At 45.7% G+C, this 27,137-nt stretch overlaps 1 protein-coding gene across 13 annotated transcripts in view; it reads left to right on the top strand.

Moving 5' to 3' along the window:
• The window catches only part of chl1b (cell adhesion molecule L1-like b), a 1,336,546-nt gene that overhangs the window by 1,230,158 nt on the left and 79,251 nt on the right, over positions 1–27,137 (top strand). For 10 of the 13 annotated variants that reach the window (XM_072472185.1, XM_072472186.1, XM_072472184.1 and 7 more), the window contains 3 exons: positions 13,394–13,507; positions 13,890–14,051; positions 15,672–15,803. In XM_072472185.1, coding sequence (XP_072328286.1) covers positions 13,394–13,507; positions 13,890–14,051; positions 15,672–15,803 — 408 coding nt within the window. The remainder of the gene's footprint in view (positions 1–13,393; positions 13,508–13,889; positions 14,052–15,671; positions 15,804–27,137) is intronic. The other 3 variants (XM_072472196.1, XM_072472195.1, XM_072472197.1) reach the window with 3 other exon arrangements.

A 27,137-nucleotide genomic window follows, 5' to 3' on the forward strand; every position in this document is an offset into this window, starting at 1 on the left:
AAAAATAAATACATCTGGAGAGCATGGATTCCATCGTTATGTAAAAAAAAATAATAATCTTTATTGTCACAAGTAGGCTACATTAACACTGCAATTAAGTCACTGTGAAAAGCCCCTAGTCGCCACAGTCCGGCGCCTGTTTGGGTACACAGAGCGAGAATTTAGAATATCAAAATAACCTAACAGCACGTCTTTCGGGACATGTGGGAAGAAACCAGAGCACCCGGAGGAAACCCACGCAGACACAGTGAGAACGTGCAGACTCCACACAGAAAATGACCCAAGCCGGGAATCGAACCCGGGACCCTGGAGTTGTGAAGCAACAGTGCTACCCACTGTGCTACCGTGCCGTCCATAACAACTTGTGCCTGAATATTAAGATCAAAATAATTTGGCCAAATTTCCAGTTGGCTGAAATCTTTGGACAAGATGTGCATTCAGCTGAATCAGTTCAATATAAGTTGTGTTTTGTTTGCAATGTATCTGTTAACAAAATGGTTTGAAAATGTTGTTTTAAAAATGCTGAACTTCTTCCTTGCAATTAAGACTTTTAAGGCTAACCCCCAAATCCAATAATCGATCCTTCAATTGATCTTGGTTGGAAACCTCACAATTCAAGATTTCCTGTAGCTCTTTGGAATTCCGCAGTGACAGTGTAATGTTTTCAGATTTTGAAAACAATTGTTTCAAAGGAAGGTCCATCCATTTTTGACTACAAATGTTATTTAATGTTTTTTCTTTTCTTTCAAAAGATTATTTTTTTCCTTATTCACCAAGAAGACAGATGATGGAACACAAATATATTTTAAATAGCATAACCGATAGAAGTCAGAGAGTGGTGGTGGATGGCAAATATTCAGCCTGGATCCCAGTTACCAGTGGCGTACCGCAGGGATCAGTTCTGGGTCCTCTGCTGTTTGTGATTTTCATTAATGACTTGGATGAGGGAGTTGAAGGGTGGGTCAGTAAATTTGCAGACGATACAAAGATTGGTGGAGTTGTGGATAGTAAGGAGGGCTGTTATTGGCTGCAAAGAGACATAGATAGGATGCAGAGCTGGGCTGAGAAGTGGCAGATGGAGTTTAACCCTGAAAAGTGTGAGGTTGTCCATTTTGGAAGGACAAATATGAATGCGGAATATAGGGTTAACGGTAGAGTTCTTGGCAATGTGGAGGAGCAGAGAGATTCTGGGGTCTATGTTCATACATCTTTGAAAGTTGCCACTCAAGTGGATAGAGCTGTGAAGAAGGCCTATGGTGTGCTCGCGTTCATTAACAGAGGGATTGAATTTAAGAGCCGTGAGGTGATGATGCAGCTGTACAAAACTTTGGTAAGGCCACATTTGGAGTACTGTGTACAGTTCTGGTCGCCTCATTTTAGGAAGGATGTGGAAGCTCTGGAAAAGGTGCAAAGAAGATTTACCAGGATGTTGCCTGGAATGGAGAGTAGGTCTTACGAGGAAAGGTTGAGGGTGCTAGGCCTTTTCTCATTAGAGCGGAGAAGGATGAGGGGCGACTTGATAGAGGTTTATAAGATGATCAGGGGAATAGATAGAGTAGACAGTCAGAGACTTTTTCCCCAGGTGGAACACACCATTACAAGGGAACATAAATTTAAGGTGAAAGGTGGAAGATATAGGAGTGATATCAGAGGTAGGTTCTTTACCCAGAGAGTAGTGGGGGCATGGAATGCACTGCCTGTGGAAGTAGTTGAGTCGGAAACATTAGGGACCTTCAAGCAGCTATTGGATAGGTACATGGATGACGGTAAAATGATATAATGTAGATTTATTTGTTCTTAAGGGCAGCACGGTAGCATTGTGGATAGCACAATTGCTTCACAGCTCCATGGTCCCAGGTTCGATTCCGGCTTGGGTCATTGTCTGTGCGGAGTCTGCACGTCCTCCCAGTGTCTGCGTGGGTTTCCTCCGGGTGCTCCGGTTTCCTCCCACAGTCCAAAGATGTGCGGGTTAGGTGAATTGGCCAATGATAAATTGCCCTTAATGTCCAAATTGCCCTTGGTGTTGGGTGGAGGTGTTGAGTTTGGGTATGGTGCTCTTTCCAAGAGCCGGTGCAGACTCAAAGGGCCGAATGGCCTCCTTCTGCACTGTAAATTCAATGATAATCTATGACTAATCTAGGACAAAGGTTCGGCACAACATCGTGGGCCGAAGGGCCTGTTCTGTGCTGTATTTTCTATGTTCTATGTACTAACATTCACTAAAATTAGAGATGATTTGCTTCAGGTAACACTAAGTAATTGACAACTGAAGGCAATGATTACTTGTAATGTTTGCAATCATTATGAAAAGATGCTGAGCCAGGGATTGCTGGCAAGTTGTGTCATTCAAAAACAAGTTAACACTGCTCACCACAATTAATTTCTTTAAAAATAATATAGCAATTCACGGCCCAAATAAGGTCGGATGGAAATGATGAGCGTAAAGGCCCAATTAAAAAACCATCCAGTAATCCCATTAACAATAGTTCAATATGTCCATGTTCGCTTTTCATTCTGTTGTAAAGATGGGTTCTTGTAACCTTTCCAAATTCTCTTTAGAGGAGTGCATTGTGCATTTATGATGAATTTCTTTGTTGTTTTATTTCTAACCAAATAAGCATCCATAAAGTAAGAGTGATTTATACACAGATGCTGCAGAATTTAATGTGCAAAACTACTTTTTGTGATACTTGAATTTCATCCAGTGTTAAAGCTGTATCACTTTGACTTGATTTTGGAAAAAGTGAATTGGGTAAAGTTTCTGCTTTTGCCACAATTGATGATCCTGCACCCCAAACTGTCTCACTTTAGAAAGTTTCTTTCTTTACCCAAGTTTCTGCTCAAACTTACTTGCAAAAATAAAATCTGCCATGAACCAATCCAATTGGGAAGCATTTTAAAAACTATTTCATGAAAATTTTTATCTTTAAGCACATTTATTTTTGATATTTAAGAGGGGTAACTCTCTGAAGTTTGATTAATACAGATAGAATTGGGTTTATCACAAAAAATACACATTTTAATTCAAAGTGTCAATCCTTCACCTATGAGCGCTTCGATTTTAAAAAGGTTGAAAGTGACTTTTTAGAAAATATAAAAACTATTTTTAGTTAAGGTTAGACCACAATAGTTAGCCCATTTATAAACATAATAAGAAAAAAATCATTACAAACCATTTAGAATATACACTTAATGTTCTTGCATCCAAAAGATCCAGCTTAATTTTTGGAGCCTCCTCGAACACTTACAAATGAGTACAATTAGCAGAAACTTTTGTTGGTGATTAATTCACAACCTGCTTCTAGCACAGTGTTTTTCAAACTAGTGTAGATGATCACAGAAGTACGAGTAGCACTAATTTCAATTTGCATTAAAATTTGCACTCTCTAATGCCAGTTATACCAATATCAGTTGAATGGCACTGAAAACAAAAATGCTATCAAGCAGAAGCAATAGGTTGATTGAACGGTCTGATCTGTCATCGCTACCTCCCCTTCCCCTTCTCCCCATTTCCCACACTTTCAGGATCTGTACTACATCAATCCAGGGTGCTTGGGGGGGCGAGGTTTTGAGGGGATTGGGAAGGAGGCTTGGGGTGGGGGGGGGGGATTTGCATGTAGGGGGAGGAAGGTTTTTTTGGGAGGAGGGATTGGGGAAGGGGCAGCATGGGAAACATAGGTGGCCTAGGGCACAGCACGGTGCTGGGCAGGGGCGGTGCTAGGCTTATTCCCTTGGTGGAAGGGAGGGTGGGTGCCAACTCACCTGTGTAGCCCGGTGCAGGTCGTTGACCTCCTTGGGGCATTGGATACCAGTCGGCCTGGTGACGCTGCTTGAGGTGACGGCCGCTGGCAGCTCCTCCTTGGCTTACCCACCGGGACCCTCGGGGGAACAGGATATCCCTCCTAGCCTCAACTGCCTCTAGGAGCCACCCTAGGTCTGCATCCCTAAATTGTGGGGCCGGTCGTCTCGGTACCATGGTTGCAAACTGTGTGGGGTTGGCTGTGCAGGAGCAGTTGATGTGCTGCGCCACCTTGTTAGCGCAGAGCCTGTTGAATTGGCTGTCGAACCTTGATTTGTGGGTGAAGTCCCTTGGGATCTCCTTAAGTGGATCAATTAACGTTGGATTGCGGTAACGGCCTTGACGGGCCGAGCGCTGGGAAGCTCGTGGCAGTTCCCACTCGCTGCCACACTTAGAAACCTTTTCATTGAATCGTGCCCCTCGTCTGTTTTTGACTGAATCACACCCATGACCTCTGTTCTCACTGTTATGGGCCAGGGATTAGAGAACCCCAAAGTGTATCATGGAGTTCACCTGACCCACAACTTTTAATAGATTGTGGTGTGGGGAGCACACCGCCCACTCGACAGATGTGGTACAGCAGAAATGGAAAAGTATTTTTTAAAGCAAAACAATGTTTATTCTATGAACTCAAGTGAATCTTTTTAAAACATACAGTGAACAACTTAGCAACCATTAATTCAAATACAACCCCCAAAGAATACAACACTAAGTAATGCTCAATAACTTCCCAAACAACATCCAGAAGACAGAAGAAACACCTTTCAACAGAAGCACATTAGGTTAAAGTCATTACTGTTCTTAGTTTTAAATCACCAGGATCAATTTACAGTCTTTATATTACAGGGAGATTCATACACCTTCTGGCTGTGACTGCAGCGATCCAGATCGGAAAACGAAACTAAAACACACCCTGCAGTCTGCTCAAAAACAAAAGTAAAAAGCTGATAGGACAGCCCAGCTCCACCCACACTCTGACATCACAGCAGTAATATGAGCAGCCAAAGATTTCTTAAAGCGACATTCTCATAACACCTCCCCCCAAGAAAACAAAATAAACCATCAACTTCAAGATGGTTTCATTTTTCACCTTCTCACCATTCTTTAAGAAATGCACACAGTAAATATACCTTTTTGTTTCAAAAAACAACACACACAAACAGGTATAATAATATAGTCCTCTTTTTTTTTCGTTCTTCCTCCTCCAACTGAAACTCCTTCTCGATTGACAGTCTCTTTGAACAAGAAGGTCTCTGCATGATCCGTCCATTTCTCTATGCCTCAGCATTTCTCGTTAAAGTCAGATACTTTAGTTCAATCTGTTCACAGACTCCCTTGTAATTCTCCAACACAGGAGCGTTGGTTATCACAGCTTTCCGGCAGTCAAATGCCTGTTGAAAGTCCGTTGTCCATTGAAATTTTCGAAGTTTCTTCAGCAAGTCCATCAGAGGAGCAATCACGCTACTAAACTTTTGCACAAATGTTCGATCAAATCGACTCATGCCAAGAAATCGCATTATTTCCCTTTGTCTCGAGGGTATCAAAAACTCCTCAAGGAAAGTGACTTGGTTTTCCAAATTCACTTTTGGCTCGGTTTTTCACCAGACCCGCCTCCTGAAGTCCATCGAATAACTCCATCAGATGTTTTAAATGTTCTGACCATGTCTGGCTGAAAATTACCAGATCGTCGATGTATACAGCACAATTGGGTAATCCTGAAACGTTAGTTAACCGTTGAAATGTGGCTGGGGCGTTTTTCATGCCAAATGGCATAACTTTGAATTGGTATATACCACCTGGAGTCACAAAAGCTGAAATCTCCTTCGCCCTTTTGGATAAAGGTACCTGCCAGTAACCTTTAAGTAAATCCAGTTTGGAAATAAAAACTGATTGTCCCACTTTCTCAATGCAATCATCCAAACGTGGGATAGGATAAGAGTCCGTTCTTGTAACTGCATTACCCTTTCTATAGTCCACACACAACCATTGGGTATCGTCTGGTTTTGGTACCATCACTATGGGTGAGCTCCAATGGCTGCAGGCCACTGAAAATTATGCCATTTTTAAGCATACTCTCAATCTCTATATTAACCTGTGCCAATTTTAAAGGGTTAAGTCTGTATGGATGTTGTTTGATTGGAACAGCATTTCCCACATCTACATCATGTACAGCCATTTGAGTGCTTCCCAGTTCATCTCTACAAATTTGCCCCAGTGATATCAATAACTCTTTCAGGTCAGTTCGTTTTTCCTCTGGAAGGTAACTCAACAATTTATCCCAGTTTTTAAGAACATCCTCATTTCCAATTTAATTTGAGGTATGTCAAATTCACAGTCATCTGGATTTGGTTCGTCACTTTGAGTTAGCATCATTAAAACCTCCTTTTTCTCTCCTTCCCTTTCAAAGTACCTTTTAAGCATATTCACATGACACATTCGGTGAGTCTTTTCTATCTGGAGTTTTACCACAATTCACCTCACTTAATTTCCTTTCAATCTGATAAGGTCCACAAAACCTTGCTTTTAAAGAGTCACCTACCACTGGTAACAACACTAAAACTTTATCTCCACTGGCAAAACTACGAACTTTGGATTTCCTATCCGCTATCCGTTTCATCACATTTTGTGCAACTTTTAAATGTTGTCCAGCCAATTCATCTGCTCTATTTAATCGTTCCCTAAAATTTGACACGTAATCCAATAATGTAATTTCCGATTTCTCACTCACCAATTTTTCTTTAATCAATTTAAGTAGTCCTCTTACCTCATAACCAAAAATTAGTTCAAAAGGACTAAATTGGGTAGACTCATTAGCTGCATCCCTAATTGCAAACAGTACGAATGGAATTCCTTTATCCCAATCCTCTGGATAATCGTGACAATAAGCCCTCAACATTATCTTTAATGTCTGATGCCACCTTTATAATGCTCCCTGCGATTCTGGATGGTATGCAGTTGATTTAAATTGTTTTATTCCTAAGCTTTCCATGAATTCTTTGAATAACCTCGAGTTATAATTTGATCCTTGATCCGATTGTATATCTGTGGGTAGTCCATATCTCGTAAAGAATTTAAGTAATTCCTCCACAATCTTTTAAGCTGTAATATTAGGTACTGGAATGGCCTCTGGAAACCTAGTAGACACATCCATTATAGTCAAAACATATTGATTCCCACTTTTTGTTTTAGGAAGCGGTCCTACGCAATCAATTAGGACCCTTGTAAAAGGTTCCTCAAATGCTGGAATGGGTATTAAGGGAGCTGGTTTTATCACTGCTTGAGGTTTCCCTCTCACTTGACATGTGTGACATGATTGACAAAATTTAACTACATCTTTATGTAGTCCAGGCCAATAAAAATGTTTTTGGATTTTAGCTTGAGTTTTCCTTATTCCCAAATGACCTCCCACTGGTACCTCATGTGTAACTCGCAACACTTCCTTTCTCTACCCTACCGGCAATACTACTTGATGAACTTCTGCCCACTTTTCATGTAAAGGTCTCCATTTTCTCATCAAGACATCACTTTTACGGTAATAACACTCTGGTATACACTCAGATTCCTCTTCCGTGTATGCTTTCTGATATATCCGTTTTATTTCTATATCTTTTTGTTGGAACTCCGCCAATTTTCCTGAACTAAAAATATCCACCTCATCCTCCACCTGTTCTTGTTCTTATTCAACCATCTGATCAAAAATCGTTTCTGCTAATTGTACTTCCACTTCATCTTCACTCTTTGATTTCTCCTCTTGTCTTATCCTGTGACTTTGCGACCTTGTTACTACACAATCCGGAAAAATCCCCGGATATTCGTCTTTCAACACTTCAGTTGTCTGATTTTCCACTGGCTTAAAAACCACAGTAGGCATCACTCCCACATGCGATCCAGTTATATCATTACCCAAGATAAACTGTATTCCTGGACAAGATAGTTTCTCTATTACTCCTACTACCACTTCACCACTCTTCACTGGACTTTCCAACCTTACCTGATATAATGGAACACTACTCCTCTCACCCTGAATTCCACATATCACTACCTTTTCTGGCAACATTCTTCCCAACCGACATAACTCCTCATCTCTCACCATTAAAGATTGACTAGCTCCCGTATCTCTTAAAATTGTGACTTCTTTACCTGCTCTTCCTGATACACATGAGTAAACTTTACCCACACAAGTAAATTTTTTAAAGAGATCTGGCCCCTTCTTATCAATCACCTCTTGATCAGGTTGTACAATCTTTTGCACTTCCTTTGCTTCACTTGGGCTTTCCGTTACCACTTTAACAAACCCCACTGTCTTATCCTGTTTTACCACATCAGTCTTTCCAATGCTTTACTTCAACCACCAAAACTGTGATTTTACATGGCCTAGTTTATTACAGTGAAAACATTTGAAACTTTTCATTTCTCTTCCACCCTCCTGGATTTCTTTTTAAATCTGAGGTACACTCTCCTTATTATCTCCAATCAGATCACCTTTACTTTTACAACTTGAGTATTTCTCATGTCCCCAGTTTCTATTCCTCACAGGCTGAAACTGATGTCGGAAACCAAGCTTTGATTTATGAACTAATTCATAACCATCTGCCATTTCTGCTGCTAATCTCGCAGTTTTAACCTTCTGCTCTTCCACATGAGTTCCCATTACATCAGGATTGAATTTTTAAACTCCTCCAAAAGTATAATTTCTCTGAGAGCTTCATACCTTTGGTCTATTTTCAAAGCCCTTATCCACCTATCAAAATTACTCTGTTTGAGCCTTTCAAAGTCCATGTATGTTTCACCAAATTCTTTCCTTAAATTTCTAAACCTTTGTCTGTAGGCTTCAGGCACTAGTTCATATGCACCCAAGATGGATTTTTCACCTCCTCATACGTCCCAGATAATTCCTCCGGTAGTGATGCAAACACTTCACTAGCCCTACCTATCAGCTTTGTTCAAATCAGTAATACCCACATGTCTTGTGGCCATTTCATTTGTTTAGCTACCTTCTCAAATGAAATGAAACAGGCTTCCACTTCTTTCTCGTCAAACCTTGGCAATGCTTGGACATATTTAAATAGATCCCCACCAAGCCTTCGATTTTGACGCTCTTTCTCACTATCCTCATCACTATCGTCCAACTGTACGTTTCCCTTTACGTCTGCCAACTTTAACTGACTGTTATGTTTCATATCCATTTTCTGAAGTTCAAACTCTCTCTCTTTTTCCCTTTCCTCTCTATCTCTTTCTTTTTGTTCTGCTAGGGCTATTCTTTCTTTGTTTCTCTCTTCTCTCTCCTTTTCTTTTTCCCCGACCTGTATATCCCTCTCTCTTTCTTTTTCTCTCATTGCATATTCAAGCTGCTTTAATTCTTTTTCATGTTCAAGTTGCTTAATCTGCAACTGGATCTTTGCCATTTCTAATGAGTCAGGCTGTATCTCAGGCAACTTTAAATGCTTAGCCACCGCCATAATTACCTCATTTTTTCGCATTTTATCTGGTAATGTTAACTGCAATGTTTTGCCAAATCTAACAGTCTGCTTTTAGTCTCTGTCCATAAGATACTGCGTGTGACCGTCTCCACCCCCAAAAACTTCAGAGCCTCTGAAAGATCCAGGGCGGGCTTCTCCCAACAGGAGGCTAAGTGCCGACGCCGGAGTAAAACCCGGAGTGTTTTACTCCGGCCTCGGCACCCTTTCCCAGACCCCTATTCTAGGACCTCCGTGGGGCTGGCAGGGGCGTGGCGTGATTTGCAGGGGGGGGCCTTGGCGCGCCGTTGGAGACCCGGCGCCGCGTAAAAGACACGGCGCCTTGGGTCCCGTGCATGCGCAGTTGGACAGGCTGCCCCGCACAACAATGGCGCAGGGCTATAACATTGCCGGCTGAGGAAAGGAGGCCCGCTGACAGAGAGGCCGACCCGCCGATCGGTGGGCCCCGATCGCGGGCCAGACCCCTTCGTAGGTCCCCCCCCCCGGTGAAGGAGTCCCCCTCCACCCCCACAGGCCGTTCCCCCGAGCGTTCCCGCAGAGCTCCCGCCTGCAGCGACCAGGGGTGAACGGCGCTGGCGGGACTCTGTCATGTCGGAGCGGCCGCTCGGCCCATCCAGGCTGGAGAATTGGCGGCCCCGCCGATTCCAGCAGCCGGGGTCGCGCCAAACGCGCCGGCGCAAATGGCGCCGATTCTCCGCACCTCGGAGAATCACGCGCCAGTGTCGGGTTGCTCCGATTCTCCGGCCTGGCGCGGGGCTCGGAGAATCGCCCCCACCCTCCCATTGTCCACATCACACTCCCTACTGACTAGAATACCACACCTGAAAAGCAACCACAATATGCTCACCCCTCACTGTCTTTAAGTTCACTAAGCCAATCCAATAGATAGACTTTTATCCCCCTCGAGACCCCAATTTGTTATGGGCCAGGGTTTAGAGAACCCCAAAGTGTATCATGGAGTTCACCTGACCTAGAACTTTTAATAGATTGTGGTATGGGGAGCACACCACCCACTCTACAGGTGTGGTACAGCAGAAATAGAAAAGTATTTTAAAAAACAAAACAATGTTTATTCTATGAACTCAAATTAACCTTTTTAAAAACATACAGTGAACATATTAGCAACCATTAATTCAAATACAACCCCCAAAGAATATAACACTAAGTAATGCTTAATAATTTCCCAAACAACATCCAGAAGACAGAAGAAACACCTTTCTACAGAAGCACATTAGGTTAAAGTCATTACGGTTCTTAGTTTTAAATCACCAGGATCAATTTACAGTCTTTATATTACAGAGAGATTCAAACATCTTCTGGCTGTGACTGCAGCTGTCCAGATCTGAAAACGAAACTAAAACACACCCTGCAGCCTGCTCAAAAACGAAAGTAAAAAGCTGATAGGACAACCCAGCTCCACCCACACTCTGACATCACTGCAGTAATATGAGCAGCCAAACATTTCTTAAAGCGATATTCTCGTAACACCACTCCACAGTTGCTGCCTGACCTGCTGGGTATTTTCAGCTTCCCTGTTTTTATTACAAATGTAAGCAACAGGCTGAGCCAAAAAAAATGTCAATTATCCTATATATTTCAAATTGATTCCACAAAAATTTGTATTTGTATCCTAGCAGTGGCCCTTCCTTGAATATAAGACAGAGCAAACCAACAATACTGTAGTTATTGTATCATAAATAGATAAAGGCGTGTTTTCCTTTGCATGAGGCTGTTTTTCTCTCCTAATGTACTGTGACAGAGGAAGAACTAACGGATCATGACAGTGCATGTATGAAAAAGTGTTTCAGTTTTTCTTTCTCTGTGTGCTTTGAAATCTCTCCATTTGTGGTGAAATCCAAGCATGTGAGAAAATGCTTAGTGTGATTGTGTTAGCAGTTTATAGGGAAATGGCCGGAGCTTGACATTGCTATGATATAAGCTCTCAATTCTTGGCCTGCGGGTGGCATTTTTTTCTGCAAGAAACACTTTGGAATCCTGGCATTAAATACTTGTTGCAACTGGAGAGAAGTAAACAGTGTGATAAAATGCCTTGGATGTAGTAATAAGCCAAATTCACAACTTGGAGAACAAAGTATGTGGGCACCAAAGTAAAAATTAAGCCCAATCTTTGTATGTGTAGGTACAAGAAAGCTCCAAGTCAAACAATTAATAGTTCTGTTCTCAGTTCTTGAAAGCACATTACAAAATTAACACCATTTTATATGCTTATTTGTAATTTTACACAGTGGAAGTGTTGCAATGTATTGTTCAAATCATGCCATTGTTCCCTTTGTGTTCTTTCCCAGAACCCTTTCAGAGTTCTGTAAATTCTCACGTGTCTATTCCTGTGTTTTAATTTTCAGGATTTTCCTCCACTTTCTCTATTCCAGCTTCTTCCCTTACCCTAGTTGTCAATGATTCTCTGTCTTCTATCGGTATTTCATATTCAGTTGTATTATATCCTGCATTTCAGCAACATGAATTCCAAGTGGCGTATCATAGGAAACCAAAGTTGTGTAGCTTTTATTCCTGTAGACAGCAGATTAGCATATTGAGATTTTTAAAGTTCTCCCTGCTGTGTCTACATCTGTTTCCACAGTTGAGATTTGCCATCAGGGACACAGTAAAGAAATACTACCTGCAATCATGTTGTGTGCTCTTGCAAACTAGGACACGCAAAATACACAATCGAATGACATATGAATGGACAATCTTTTTGCCAAAATAAAATTATCTGATTCAAAACTGAACATTTGCCATTTTCAACATTTCTCAAATGTACTTGCTTTGTGTCATTTATCATGAAACTACATGAAGATTGTTCCCATCTGACAGGGGATTGTATTCAATGAGCCATGCCAGTATTTTCAGTCTCCGAATGTGGTTTTTTGCACCAGTCAAAACAAACTATTTTACAGGCAGAAAAATGTCAAATAATCATACTGACTCTCAAAAAAAATGAGGGATGAAAATGCTTGCACACGAGTACAATTTGCTCTGGGCAGTGATAGATTCTAACAGTCCATTGTGTGTAATATCTTACCGTAACTGATTCACATTTAGCTGGAACCCACGAGTTAGAGATCTTTTACACCTTGGGAAGAGTCTGAGTTGATGCCTTGTAGCCTGTGTGACAAGTATAAGTATATATAAGAGTATGAGATTGAAACAGAGAATGAACCATTTATCAACATTCTGCTCTTGAATTTAATATTGAGCCATTTTAAGACGACCTTGAAGGCTGAGATACCAGAAAACAATATGCTAGGCTTTTTTTGTCATGAGGAGATGTTGCTTAGACTAAACAACTGCTTAAATTGCATTTCTATCAGTTATCATTTCCTTGTGCTCTTGGAATTCTTGCTCTCTGCAGCATCTAACAGTAGTTCTGCAAAGGTCTAAGTGAGAAGTTTGGTAATATTAAATATCATTCCACTAACAGTGTTGTAATACTGAAGAATCAAAACATTGTATGTTTAACAATTTTGTCTGTACAGATTCGGCTTCTTATCCAATTACTACCTCATTACCTTTGCCTAATTTGTCTTGATCTGTACCCCCGGGGCTTAGCTAAATCTTTTCTTAACTGACGAACTAATAAGATTGAAGTGACAGTATTTCCTTTTGCAGAGCCTCCTGTTTTCTGCTGCCTTGCTGCAGATTGGAACATGATATAATTAGTTGCTCTGCAGCTTCAATATTGTAAAAGAAAATATTTGAATTGGATCTTATATCAATTAGCTATTTACTAATATTCATTCCTCATTCTTCTTATCAACCTCCCTGTAGGACAGAATTAAAAAATAATTTGCAAAGATGAAACATTTATCATTTTCAGCTCATCTTTATTTCTTTGTTCCACTCTGCAGTATGATGGGGTTTGAAATTAATAAACATGCTATGACAAGCATGCACTTATTGCTGATTTGCAGACCAGAATTTAATCAATAGCCAACAGTAATCCTGGAATTTATTTAACTGGATCTTTAATTACAAACCCTGTAATGTGCATGCTGTTGGGAAAGTTGTAATCTATCCCTCCTTTTTGCTTACCTATATCTGCAAATAACGATGCTGCATTAATGCGATATTGCTTGTCTTGTTACTTATTCAATAGTTCCAGTCTTGCTGAACATCAGTTCTTCTGTAAGTGCAACATATGCAAACATCAGCTGGATTCCAGGAATGGGACATGCAGCTTCTGAATTTTATGTTGCATACATGAATAACCGTAAGCTGTTCTCGCTCTCTAATTCTTGCAGAAATTGTAATGAAATCCCCAATGGGCCTGTTAACTTACCTATTTCCACTAACCCCACTAACTATGATTAATGAAGCAGATCAATACAGTTTATTCCTTTATAACTCACTCTCAAATTAGCACCAGCCAGAGGCAACTTTTGTTATAAACACCAAGTTATATTGTCACTGTATAATTTGTATTGTTATGCAGTTTCCAATTATCTATTTCCATTGACATTTTTAAGAAATAAAAAGTGCAGTGATAAATGTGGCATAACTTTTATTATTGTCCCTAATTGTGCTTGAATTGTTTCGGGATTAAAGTCTGAACCAATGTGTTGGAGTTAATTTTCTTAATGCAATTTCCATAGGTAAAGGTAAATGGAGGATTTCAGACGCAGTAAATGTTTCACAAAATTTCCACATCTTAGAAGGGCTAGAACCTGGAACTGAATATACAATCCGTCTTATGGCTAAGAACTGGTTTGATAACAGTAGCATTTTTGAAGATGTTATAGAAACAAGGGGAAAAGGTGAGGCGTGGTCCCATTTAAAATCTAGTGAACACAGTTTTAATACATTAAAAGGCAAAATATTGGAACGAAAAACAGTGGCGGAGCCAGTGGGAGGGGGTGGGTCATCACTCAACACCTTGCCCCCCCAACCCTCAAATTATCTTGAGGTCATTCCTTTGGAGGACTTTCTCCATTTCGCTCAGAGGCATCTCTGTCTCCCACTTTCAACTTTCAGGTTTGGCTAGCAAGTCAGTGCAGTTCCTGACCCAACCTTCCTACCAGGCTTGGGAACGTTTCACAGATACCTACTTGGATTCTTGTCCTTCAATTTGGCCAGATTTCAAGGTCAGTAACCCATGCTAATCACCTCTCACCTCCTCTACCACTCCATCCTAACTCCGCATCCCTACCTACCCCCACCACCTACTAAAGTGGCTAAACCATGCTCCGCCACTGAAAAAAACATTGTTTGTATTCAAAAGTATTGTTGATATGAAAAATTATTTTCCGAAGATTATAAAAATGAAATGGTGTTTTGGACTAAATCCCAGAAAAACACATCCGGATGTTACAATCTACAGAAATTATTATATTGGGACAATGTGCACATAATGTTCAGTTCTTTGGGATTCTTTGTACAGTAGTGATTTGCTGCTATCCTGATGGTTCAATTTTTTTTTTCTTAATTTATCAGCATTGTTTGTGCATGAGCTACTGATGCTTTTGCTATTGCTTTACCGGTTCTTGTTATCATGCTTTATAATTCACTCATGACTGGTATATCAAGCCAAAATCATACTTGATGAGATAACAGTGAATGAATCAACCTAATCAGTATCCATGCACACACTGGTAATTTCAGGTTCTTGTTGAATTTCGAAGCTATTCTCAATTCCCTGAATAATTTTATGTATTTGTTCAGCAGATGTCAAAAACAATTGGCTTAAATTTTAATCTAATACAGAAGAAATGGTTATTACACTCAGTCTTACTCATAATTGTATTTTCAGGATATAACTATGACAGCTTGCTTTGTTCAGTTTCTCTGTAGCTTCATAGACAGCTAAAATTGAGTTTATGAGGCAGGGACACAGCCAAGAGTTGATTGGCATCATAACCGCTGATACAAAAACTGTGTCCTGAGAATTTCATGAAATAGCACATTGGACAATAGTTAAAAATAGCATTAAAAATTACAATATGTCTTGGGTACTTTTCTATAACATAGACAAGTTAAGTGCTTTGTTTTGGAAATCCAAAATTGCACTGGGCTTTTTTGGCACCTTTTAACTTGGTTTTTTCATGCTTCCATTGTGCCAAGTGACATCAAATGAGAAGTGTTCTTTCAAAGAAACCCGAGTTCAATGGTGTAACATCACACAACTAAAACAAATTAGGTTTTTTTTCTTGCTGTCATTTACCAGGTGAGACGTGCCTTGCAAAAGTTATAAAATAAATAATCCGTTTCTAATAAACCAGTTTAAATATTTAAAAATGTAGCACTCCTTGCTATTTAGATAAGGAGCATGAGTGATTTATGATATGTCAATTGTATAAAATATTTCTGATGGTCAAAATGATGACTCAATTTTACTAATTGTTGCTCTTCTGAATTATTAATTGTGTGGTCTGTAACAGATTATGCCGGAATCCACGGAGGAATATCTACGCAAGGATGGTTTATTGGCCTGATGTGTGCTGTCGCTCTCCTTACCTTGATTTTACTAATTGCTTGTTTCATAAAAAGAAACAAAGGAGGAAAATATTCTGGTATGTATTTATGTTAAATTTTAATATGAGAAAGTTAATGACCACTGAGTACAATAACAACTATTATTATGTTGAACTTTAGTATGAGAAAGTTTATGACCGCTGAATAGAAATGCATATTGAAATAGATAATGTCAGTTGTGATTGAATAAATGCAAGGACAATGAGAAAGAAAATTATTGTTCCTGATGGTCATACTGCAAAAACAATTTTTTATTTTTTGTTTTATAATTTCCAGATAAATTAAGCCCATGATGGAATGTGGTATAATTATAATCTGTTAATGTTTGCTATAATAATGTGTGTATGTTTGTGTTTTAACAATATATTTAAAATGTTTGCCTGTGCGAACTTCCTGTGTCAATGTTTCCAATATAAATTGCATTGTCCTCATTTGGATTGGAAACTAGGGGCAAGATCTGACGATCCCGTTTGCTAGGGTGCAAATCCCGTTGTGGCCGTGAAATCTCGTGAGAGGACCAAAACAGGATTTGCGCTGGCGAGATCTTGGTTTGCGATCTTCCCTGCACCCCGACGGTGACATGATCAGTTTCATGCCTGAAAGGGCAAGAACCTGGGGCTGGATTCTCCGCTGGCGGTGTTGCTCGTTTTAGCCTTAGTTTACTTTATTCTTATTCTGTCACCTTTGCTCATTAGTCACCAGGTATCTTTATGATACCGCCACGTGGTTCAAGTCCAAGTAATGATTAATAATGCAACACACCGCTTAGTAAGAGTTAAATCAACGCTCATTTATTATATACAGCAATTAATACTTATACAATAATCCTACTTCTGGACTACTACCTACCACTAAAGGCCAATACTTAACTTTGGAAATGGCCCACCAGGTCAGGGAAATGAAAGGTCTTTCGAATTGGTTCTGAGCCTGCGGGATTCAAAAGCTGGTACAAGTCGATAGTCAGGAGCGCCTATCTGGTAGCGATCGCTGGAGTAAAACTTACAGTTTCTTGTAGAAGGGTCTCGAAGGTTGCGAGCAGAAAGAGAAGGGTCGAGTTGAGCTTGGCCCCTATTCTTATAGTCCCCAGGGGCTTCCCGCTTCACGGGGCGGACTTTGTCCCTGGTTCCAAGTGATTGGACTTGATCCCAATCACTTGGTTAGATGTGCTCCATTACTGGAGCGATTCCTTGATCGGGGGGTGGTCATTTACCTTTCTTTGTGTTAGCCCCTGCTGGCGCCGAAAGGTCTGGGTTGGCTTTGAGTTGCTAATTTGTAGCAATTGTTCCCGGGGATGGCTGATTAAAATGCAGATGGCTGGGTTGTTGTGATGTTGATGGCTGCAGGTATCGGTCTGGACTGACTTCCCCAGAGGCGAATACACTGTTTTACCTGCAGCTGTCCGTTTGAGTCCTGTTGGCTGATTTTCCCATCAGCCTCTTCCATTTGCCATTTTAAATCGGGGTTTGACCATTCTAATCGGGAGTCAGCCATTTTACATGGCTACATGTCCTCCTTGTGATTCTAACGCGAAGCGTGAAGGATCACATTAATTTGTTACTTTCCATTCCCTGACCGGGGGGGACACCTCCTACATGGCCTCTGCTCTGACCCTAGCTATGCACAAAACATTTTACCTAACAATTCTAAGGGCGCTATGTCAGACAGGGACAAGCATTACAAAATAACAAACTTGGAACCTCTAATTTATCCTTATTACACTACCCTCGCTAAACATTCCATTATTCTATCTTCCCTAATCATACAACAAAAAATCACAACATTTCATATACTCTTTCCTGGCTTGGCAGTCAAGCTCAGGATCATACATTTTTTTTGTTCATGAAACGTTTTGTACATCTCTTTGTTTACAACAATAAACGCAAGTGAATGCACTTTATTATTTTATTATAGATCGCAGGGGTCGGGGGTCTGGTCATAACCGAATATAGGGGATCTGATCCTATATACCAGGGTTCGAGCGCGGTACGCTCTTCTTCACCATTTACGTAGGCGCATAGTCTGCACGACACAGCAGAGTATCGCCAACGCTAACAGTACTTTGATCACGTAGGACAGGGAGTACCAGGTTATGAACCTGGCACACCAAGAAGATGTAGTGCCGCTGGTGACTGGGCTCTGGGTACTGCGGGGCAGTGAAACATTAACGGCTGGGAGGTTTGAAGTCATGGGGTTCGTGTTCACGCGCAACCAAATGTCCAGGAAAAAAATGTTGATCACGATGAAGGAAGTCCTCATGGCTGTCTTCTTTCCTTTTCTTTCTTTGAATGCTCTTTATTTTCTCCGATCCTGGAGCTTCTGAAGTTCTGTAAAAACAAGCATAGTATCTGTAACTATCTTTGTTTAATATCCGGTATGCTAGTGTGTCTGTCCTTTGGTGCCAATTATTCCCTTATAATTGGTCACTATGTGTGACTCCCTCATTTTTTTTTTCAAAAACAACTTTTAGGACACGGCACACTTCCCAATGGCGGACCAGTGCTGATTTACCATCCAAATGTTCCAGGATGTAAATAGCAGATGGCGGGCAACCTAAAGGTTCCCTAAACAAACAAAAACTTTTTTGAAATGAAAAATGTCAAATGAGGTGCGTATGGACCGCGACGGGTAAGATTTGGATGGAGTCCCCGGGTAGGACAGCTACCAATGCCGTATCTCCCCTACCCGAGCGTGTTTGACCAGCTGGGGGGGGGTCCCCAGGCAGGGCAGGTCTCACGCCGTTTCTCCACTGCCTGAGCAACCGACAAGAACGGGCAAAAATGTAGTCATCGTGGTGGGGCTGCCATAGTGGTTCTATCCCTTGAACCAGAAGAGCAGTTACGAACGGGCGTCTGATACCCGAACAAGTATCAGCTGAAAAGCTAGTTCCACTGAACAAGTGTGTGGTCTGTTGACCAGTGTCTGCAGGCGAGCTAGTTCCGCTGAACAAGCGTGTGGTCTGTTGACCAGTGTCTGCAGATAAGTTGGTTCCGCTGAACAAGCGGCTGGAAAAAATTCTCCTGTCGGACGAACAACACTAAACAAACGTACGAACAACATAAAACATCCTGCAGGTTCCATCAGGAAGGACAACACTTTTCCCAAGCGTTTCCTTTAAACATCATGTGGACACCTCAGTTCTCGGTTGCGAACAGGGTCGCAAAGGGGTTGGCGGTTTGGGGGTCAGAGCCGAGGTCGTCACCTTCTCCCGGGTGCCAAACTCTGAAGTGGATTAGGGCTGAAAGGGCTGCTTGGTGTGAGTTGGGGTTGCTCTCGTCGTTGCGGACGAGTCTGTAGGAGTTGTCGCGGTGCCAAAAATTTGTGTTGAGTTGTGTGGGGACAAAGTCGGGGTCGTCCGTGCGGTTCGGTGGTCGGTGGTGGGATTTATTTAGAAAAGTGATCAGGAAGGGATCACTTGGATCGAAGTCGGAGTCACTGGGTGTGGGTCCGGTTGCATGGGGATAGTAGGGAGGCGTGCTGTGGCTATCGTCCGAGTCACAGTCGCTGCCTCTGCTGCTGCAGTCTGTGGGCGTTCCAGGGCGGAGTGTATATTTCGGGGGTGGAGTCGAGGTCGAGTCCGTGGCTGGGCTGGACGTGGTGGGGGTTGGTCGGGTTATGTTGGCTGTGGGCGGGGTGTGGTCTGCTGCGTCAAGCATGACGTGGTGTGCGTGGTTCGACTGTGCTCCATAAACCTTCAGCTGGTTTATATGAAACCACGCAGTCTTACCATTTGGGTATTTGATTTTGTAAACAGATGGGCTTACTTTGTCCGCAATAGAATACGGACCCGAGTATTTAGGTGACAGGAATGTGCTGCAGTTATATACAGACAGCATCACTTGCTGGCCGATATCATACTCCGTTGCATGTACTGCCTTATCAAAACAAGCCTTGCTCTGTTTCTTTTTGGTGCCCAATTTTACTGCGGCTGCTAACTGAGCCGTTTTTACATTAGCAACTAATTGCTCCACGGCTTTCTCGTGTGTGAGGGCCGTTACTTATGGCTGGTTAGGTCTAAACCTAACAAGTATTCTGTCCCTTTCATGGGGCGCCTGGTCATGAGAGTGTGTGGGGTGTAACCTGTGGAGGTGGAAACAGTGTTACGCAATAACATCAGCGCAAAAGGGAGGACTGAGTCCCAAGTGGTGTTGTTCTGCTGGACCATTTTTCTGAGGGTGGTTTTTAGGGTCCGATTCATGCGCTCCACGATACCACTCGACTGTGGGTGGTACGCAATGTGGAATTTTTGGGTGATGCCAAATATCCTGAGGACGTTCTGCATGACATGTCCCGTAAAGTGAGAACCTTGGTCCGATTCAATACTGCGGGGGAGTCCCCAACTTGTAAAGATGTGGTGGGTTAGGATCTTGGCTGTGGTTTTCGCGGTGTTGGTGCAGGCTGGAAATGCTTCCAACCATTTTGTAAAGGTGTCTATGACCACCAGTACATATTTATAGCCATTCCTGCAAGGGGGCAATGGACCTATAAAATCAATCTGGAGGTTAGTCCAGGGGCCGTTAACGGGTCGGGTGTGGCTGAGTTGGGCCTTTTTGGCATATCTGTCGGGGTTGTTCTGCGCACAGATAAGGCAATTCTCAATGTAATGGCTTAAATCTTCCTTGAGATTTGGCCATCAACAAAGCTGTTTGAGGTGGGCTGCAGTGGGATCAATTCCCTGGTGTCCATGACCAGCATGGAACAAACAAATCAATTGGTTCCTGTCCTGTTCAGGAACTACACAAAGGGTGTCCTTTAACACCACACCGTCATGTGTGGTCAGTGTATTTCTGAACCTCTCGTAGGAGGCTGGAAACTTTCCTTTCACAATCTCCGCGAGATTGCTGTCCTGCTTCTGGGCCTCTACTAGATCCTCTATTCTAGTCTGTGTGACCTGAACTGCACTCACTGGCGCGCTTTCGGGGGGTTTCCAAAAATACCCATGTCTGGAACCTGCCTTAGCCAGTGCGTCGGCTTTTACATTTCCAGGCGGGGAGAAACGATGGTGGCTGCGGACTTTTATGATCCCAAAATTCCTGTTCTGGGCTTTTTCTAAAATATGGCGGAGTAGTGGGGCTGAGGGGAGGGGTTTCCCATCTGTGGAAACAAATCCTCTTGCTTCCCACAGGGGCAGAAATTCTGTAAGGCTGTCCGAGCATATGTCTGTTGGGCTGGGGAAGGAATCTGGGTGGTCAACGATGTATGCGATGGCTGCAAGCTCTGCTGCCTGCGCGCCTAAGTGTCCGGGTAGTTTTAACGCTATTTCCTCGAGGGCGGGATGTTCTGTTTTACCAACAGCTCGGGGGGTTTCTGATGGCGTACGGCTGCCCCACAATGGGAAACCCCATTGACCAGCTGGCGAAACGGAGCATCCCGCCGGCGTGCTGAACCAGAAATCTGGCACGGCGGGACGGAGAATCCAGCCTCTGATTTCCATTAATCTTAATAAATTTAATTGTACTTAAACGGCTACATGCCATTGCCCGCAATGGATCCTTCCAAGCCCCTTGCCCCAGCGCCCCCTCCCCCCACCCCACCCGGCGGAGTGACATCATGCCGGTGCGACTCGTTATTGATTGACTTTCAAAATAAAAACCAGCCGCGATGACAATGCCGGGGATGCAAAGGTGCCTGTAGGCCCTAGGAGCTGAGCGCCAAGGCTGGGTTTTGCCCCATAACACCAGCCATGTGGGCACTGAAGTGGGCACTGCCAGGTGGGCATTGCCAGCCTCCTCCATTGGCTACCCCCACATCCTTATGGATGGTGGGGGGAGGGGGAGACCTGCAATGATAGTGCGGGGAGGGGAGTGCCCCCAATACATGCGTGGTGTGGGGGGGTCACCCCAAAGCTTGTAATGGTGGTGAGTCTGTGGGGGAGTTGGGGAACTTTTCTTTAAAAGCGCAAATCGATCGCCCTTTAAAGATGGCATCCCGATCTCTGTGGAATTGGCCTTACCAGCTCTATCAGGCTCTGCCCCAGGAGAGTCATGGCGTACACCACGACTTGAGATTTTCTGTGCGCTAAGTGGCAGAAAATCTGGTCTGAAAACTCAGTTGTGTCAGTTTTCAGTCAGATCCTGGCACTCTGACAAATTTTGGGAAAATTATGCCCTGCACATTCCTCAGTCTGTATAAAAGAGATATTCCTCTACAGCAACTAACTCTATGTCTTTGTATCTGAAGTTTCCAAAAATCGTTCAAAAAACTTCGTAAAAATTAAGTCAATACAAATGTACATTGTTCCATTGCTTGCACCCTCTTACCTATTTTCACCTGAAAACAAAACTTAGGGCGCAGTCTATCATCCTCGTTGCGGACGATTCGGTGACGCAATGAGGCCGTTAAATCTCATGAGAGGCTTCTCATCGAGATTTACAATGCTCGTTACACCACTAAAAGATCTAATGAGATCTTGCGAGGCGTCGCAATCTGGACCTCACCATCAATGGGCAGGATCATGATTTGTACATCCAAGTGAGTAGTTAGTTCACTTGAATATGTCTAGGCCGCAGTTACCCAAGGCACGGGATCGAACAGCTTTGTCTCGGAGATCCCATCATCGTACCATTCAGAATTGGTTTCCACAAACGTGGACCAGGCATAACAGGACTTGGGGGTCGGGGGGTGGGGGGGAAACCAAAGAGATCGAAGACCTACAGGTGGTCGGGCTCTGGGCAGGATGGTACTCCAGCAGTCCTGATGGCACCCAGGCACTATGGAAGTGCCGAGGTGGCATTGCCAGGCTGGCATGCGAACTGCCAGGGTGCTAGGCTGGCAGTGCCAGGGATTGGGGTCTGGATTCCACGGTGCCCCAATTTCTTCTGCACTGACAAACTCAGGAAATGAGCCTAAATGCAGCCTTAGCGGGGCGTCCCTCGCCGAGTCCCCAAAAAATAAGCAGAGTCCCGCTTGATAGCGGGGTCATTCTCGATGCTGTAAGTGTTGGGAAACACCCTGCTGAACGCCCCAAAACGGGACTTTTTTTTACCATTAAATTGCAGCAATAATCGAGGTCCCAATGTAAAATATCACAGGAGATAGGCTAGTATTGCTAAAACATCATGTGCATGCACTCCTACTTCCTTCTGTCTTGATTTTTTTATGCATATGTTTTCTGCTAATTTTTTTTTCATTCATTCATGGGTTGTGAACGTCACCGGCAACATTTGATGCCCAGCCCTTATTGTCTTTGAGGAGTTGGTGGTGAGCCACCATTTAACATTCAAACTGTCAATGTAAACATTCAGAATTGAAATCCTGCCTGTAAAATGCTGCAGACACTATGTCTGGGATTCTCCGATGCCACGCCGGGTCAGCGAATCGCCCGGGGGGGGGGGGGGGGGGGGGCGCACGAATCCCGCCACGCCGCTCCGAAGCCGGCACTGCAATACTCCGACCCGGGAAAAACCTCACCAACGGGGATCGCGCCGCGTGGATCGTGGAATCGCCAGAATTGGCGCGACGTGCTGGTCCCTGGGCCTGCTGCGAATCTCCGGCCCTGGATGGGCATAAGTCTCGCCGGCATCACCGCAGGTCACGCCGGCGTAAATCAAACATCCTTTTTAACGCCGTCAACCAGTCGTGGTGGTTGACGCCGACGAAGGAGGAGGTAAGGGTCGGTGTGGGGGTCCACCACAGATGTCGGGATGGCATGGACGTGGCTAGGGGGGTTGCGGTTGTTGGGGGAGGAGGTCGCCCAGGGCCGGGGATGCAGGGCGGTGTCGGGGGGGGGTTTGGGGGGTGGATATGCCATGGAGGGGATCTATGGGGTGAGGGGGTGGTGGGGAGTGCTAGGGAGGGGGTACGGAGAGTGGGTTGGTGGTATGGGGTGTGCCGTGAAGGGGTTCTTGGGGGGGAGGGGGGGGGCGGCGAGGGGAGTTCCGGGGTTGGGGGGGAGGCGGCGGAGGCTGCCGCAGAGGAGCATGCCGCAGAGGGGCAGGTGGCAGCCGACCAGGCTGGAGGCCCGCCCGCCCGACAGGACGAGGAGGAGGAGGAGGAGCGGTGCCACAGCGACGGAGACGCTCGATGAGGCCTCGTGTGTACCAGCGACGCATGTCCTACTAGGACCTCACGGACAGGGCATGCAGGAGGAGACTCCGGATTAGGCTGGAAACTGTTGCCCATATTTGCCACCTGACGGCACACCTGGCACCGCGAGGGACTGGGAGTGGACACCCCCTCCCGGTGGCCGTCAAGGTGACAGTCGCCCTGAACTGTTCCAGTCGCCGAGTGGGGACCTGTCCGGCATCTGCCAGGGATCGGTGCACAGGTGCATCCGTGCAGTGACTGACTCCCTGTACGACATCGCGGAGCGCTACATTCAGTTCCCTGTGGACCATGCCCACCAGGATGCCTGGGCAGCTGGTTTCGCTGCCATCGCCAGGATTCCCATGGTCCAGGGGGCGATCGATGGGGTACACGTCGCTATGCGGCCACCAGCGGATAACAGGGCCATGTTCATGAACAGGAAGGGTACCTACTCCATGAACATTCAGGTGGTCTGTGACCACCGGATGAAGATCCTGCACGTCTGTGCCCGGTACCCGGGCAGAGTGCATGACTTATTCATATTGGCACAATCTTTCATCCCCGGCATGTTCGAGGAACACCACCCAGCTCTGGGGCTGGTTGCTGGGCAACGGGATATCCGTTGCGGGCGTGGCTGATGACGCCTGTACGGAGGCCACAGACTGACGTGGAGAACCGCTACAACGATGCCCATGCAGCGACCAGGAGTGTGATCGAGAGGTGCTTTAGGCTGCTAAAGATGTGCTTCAGGTGCCTTGACTGCTCTGGAGAGGCCCTCCAGTACCTGTTGGCGTGGGTCGGCTGCATCGTTGTGGTCTGCTGCGTTCTGCACAATATAGCCCAGCAGAGGGACGATGTGCTGGAGGCAGAGGAGGAGGGGGAACACGGCGAATGGCACGCCTCCCCAGATGAGGAGGATGTGGAGGGAGGGACAATGTACGGGACATACGGGCTGGACAGGGACGGGAGGCTGCGCACTGATACCAGCTGGGCCAGCTGGCATGGGACGAGTTGATAGCCGCACGGTTTACAGACTAGGGGGGGGAGGGGGGTGGGGGGATTCGCTGAGCCTGGGCACGGACAGCATAGTACAGCACCACTCCACCACTCTCACCCCGCCCACCACCAACCACCCGCATGCACACCACCCCTCACATCCACCTGTGGCACAGCGGGCAGGGCTCACATGGTCGCCAGTGGAAGCAGGTCTATTGCATGGCGTGGAAGGTGATGACACCCCGCTCTGCGATGAGCTCTGGGCTCTACATCGTTAGACAATGTCTGACTCATGGCCGCAGTAACACCCTCCACATGGGTGGTCCCTGCATGCGGCCTGGACACTGCAGCGCACGGACCCATCGTCTGCCTGGGGTGGAGTGGCGAGGGGGACCCAGGGGGGTGGGGGCGCACGCCACACTCACCTGAGCTTGACGTCCTGTCACCCCTCACACAAACTGGCACTCACTTCCCACCCCACCCCCGCACAGCATCGGACAGTGCACAGAGGTAGCTTCCGTAGGTGTAAAAGTGAGTTTAATGACAGATAGTTCATACACGTTCCCCAGCCCCTATAACTAGTCTGTACCTGCACCCGCGCCCACTTACTCAGTGTCTAATTTTCTGGCCTTGCGGGCCCTATGACTACGTCTAGGTAGTTCCCCAGACGGTACAGCAGAACTGGAAGCGGACTCCTGAGACACCTGCCCTGTGACTCGGGTCCCCTTTGGTGGCTGTTTCCAAGGGCAGCCCAGCCTGGGTGGGGCAGACTGCGCCTCGGGCGAGTGGAATGGCATGCTGCCAGCCTGGTTTCCCACCAGATACACCTGGGACGGAAAGGGGGAAGTCCGAGGTATCACGGTGTTCCGGGACCTCCCCTGCAGGTGCCCAATGACACCCGGAGCACTCTATGCGGCGGGGGTGCAAGCGGATCCAGCACCCAAGGCACCCCCGGCACCTGGCGCTGCCAGTCCTTGAGGCCCGCCCTGGTATTGACAAGGGTCTGCAAGTTTGCAACCATGGAGCTCATGGAGTTGACCATCCTTGTCTGTATCTGGGCGACGCCGGTCAGCACCTGGCGAATGGCACCGTGCTCTCAGTCATGGCCTGCTGAGACCAGGCCATGGCGTTGAGTGCCTCTGTGATGTGCAGCTGGCTCTGGCTCATGGCTGCCTGTGAGAGGGCAGCCATGTCCTGGGCATGGCCCCGTCTGCACAGAAAGCCCCAGGCCTTGCATGCTGCTACCCATGTCCAACACCATCACCCCCATTGCCTCCACCGCGGACGCCACCCGTGCAATTTCTGCCTGGATGGCACGCATGACCAGCACCACTCCCTGCTCCTGCACGTGTGTGGACTCCTCCACCTGCACCTGCAGGTGCTGCAAGCCAGCTGTCACCACTTCCACTTGTCCCAGGCTCCCTGACTGCATCGGGTCTATGGGTGGGTGTGGGAACTCCAGGAACCCGGGACCCGTCTGGGCGGCAGCTGGTTTCTGGGCCGGGCTGCCCTCTGACCGTCCAACCCCTCAGCTGTTCCTACCTCCTCCTGCTGTACCGGGACGGCTGTGTTGTGCTCACCAGTGAGTGTTACAGAAGCCTCATCGCTAAGGTGACGAACCGAGGTGAGTGTCTCTGCGATGGTGGAGAGTGTAGGAGATAGCAGTGGCGTTACGTGAAGGTCCTCATCGGACCTGAAGTCCGGGGTCCCCTGGGGTGGTGTGCCCTGTCTGTCCGTCCCCTGTGTCTGGGTGTCCTGTCCATCCGTCCCCTGTGTCTGGGTGTCCTGTCCGTCCGTCCCCTGTGTCTGGGTGCCCTGTCCGTCCGTCCCCTTTATCTGGGTGTCCTGACGTCCGTCCCCTGTGTCTGGGTGTCCTGTCCGTCCGTCCCCTGTGTCTGGGTGTCCTGTCCGTCCGTCCCCTGTGTCTGGGTGTCCTGTCCGTCCGTCCCCTGTGTCTGGGTGTCCTGTCCGTCCGTCCCCTGTGTCTGGGTGTCCTGTCCGTCCATCCCCTGTGTCTGGGTGTCCTGTCCGTCCGTCCCCTTTGTCTGGGTGTCCTGACGTCCGTCCCCTGTGTCTGGGTGTCCTGTCCGTCCGTCCCCTGTGTCTGGGTGTCCTGTCCGTCCGTCCCCTGTGTCTGGGTGTCCTGTCCGTCCGTCCCCTGTGTCTGGGTGTCCTGTCCGTCCGTCCCCTGTGTCTGGATGTCCTGTCCGTCCGTCCCCTGTGTCTGGGTGTCCTGGGTTTGTGTGTCCTGTGTGTCGGTGTCCTGGGTTTGTGTGTCGGTGTCATCAGTGTGGGTCCCCTGTGGTGTTGTGTCTTGAGTCGACTGGGACAGGGGGCTATTGGTGTCGCTGCCC

The sequence above is a fragment of the Scyliorhinus torazame genome, chromosome 13 (assembly GCF_047496885.1).
Source record: "Scyliorhinus torazame isolate Kashiwa2021f chromosome 13, sScyTor2.1, whole genome shotgun sequence".
In the NCBI taxonomy this organism is placed as follows: domain Eukaryota; kingdom Metazoa; phylum Chordata; class Chondrichthyes; order Carcharhiniformes; family Scyliorhinidae; genus Scyliorhinus; species Scyliorhinus torazame.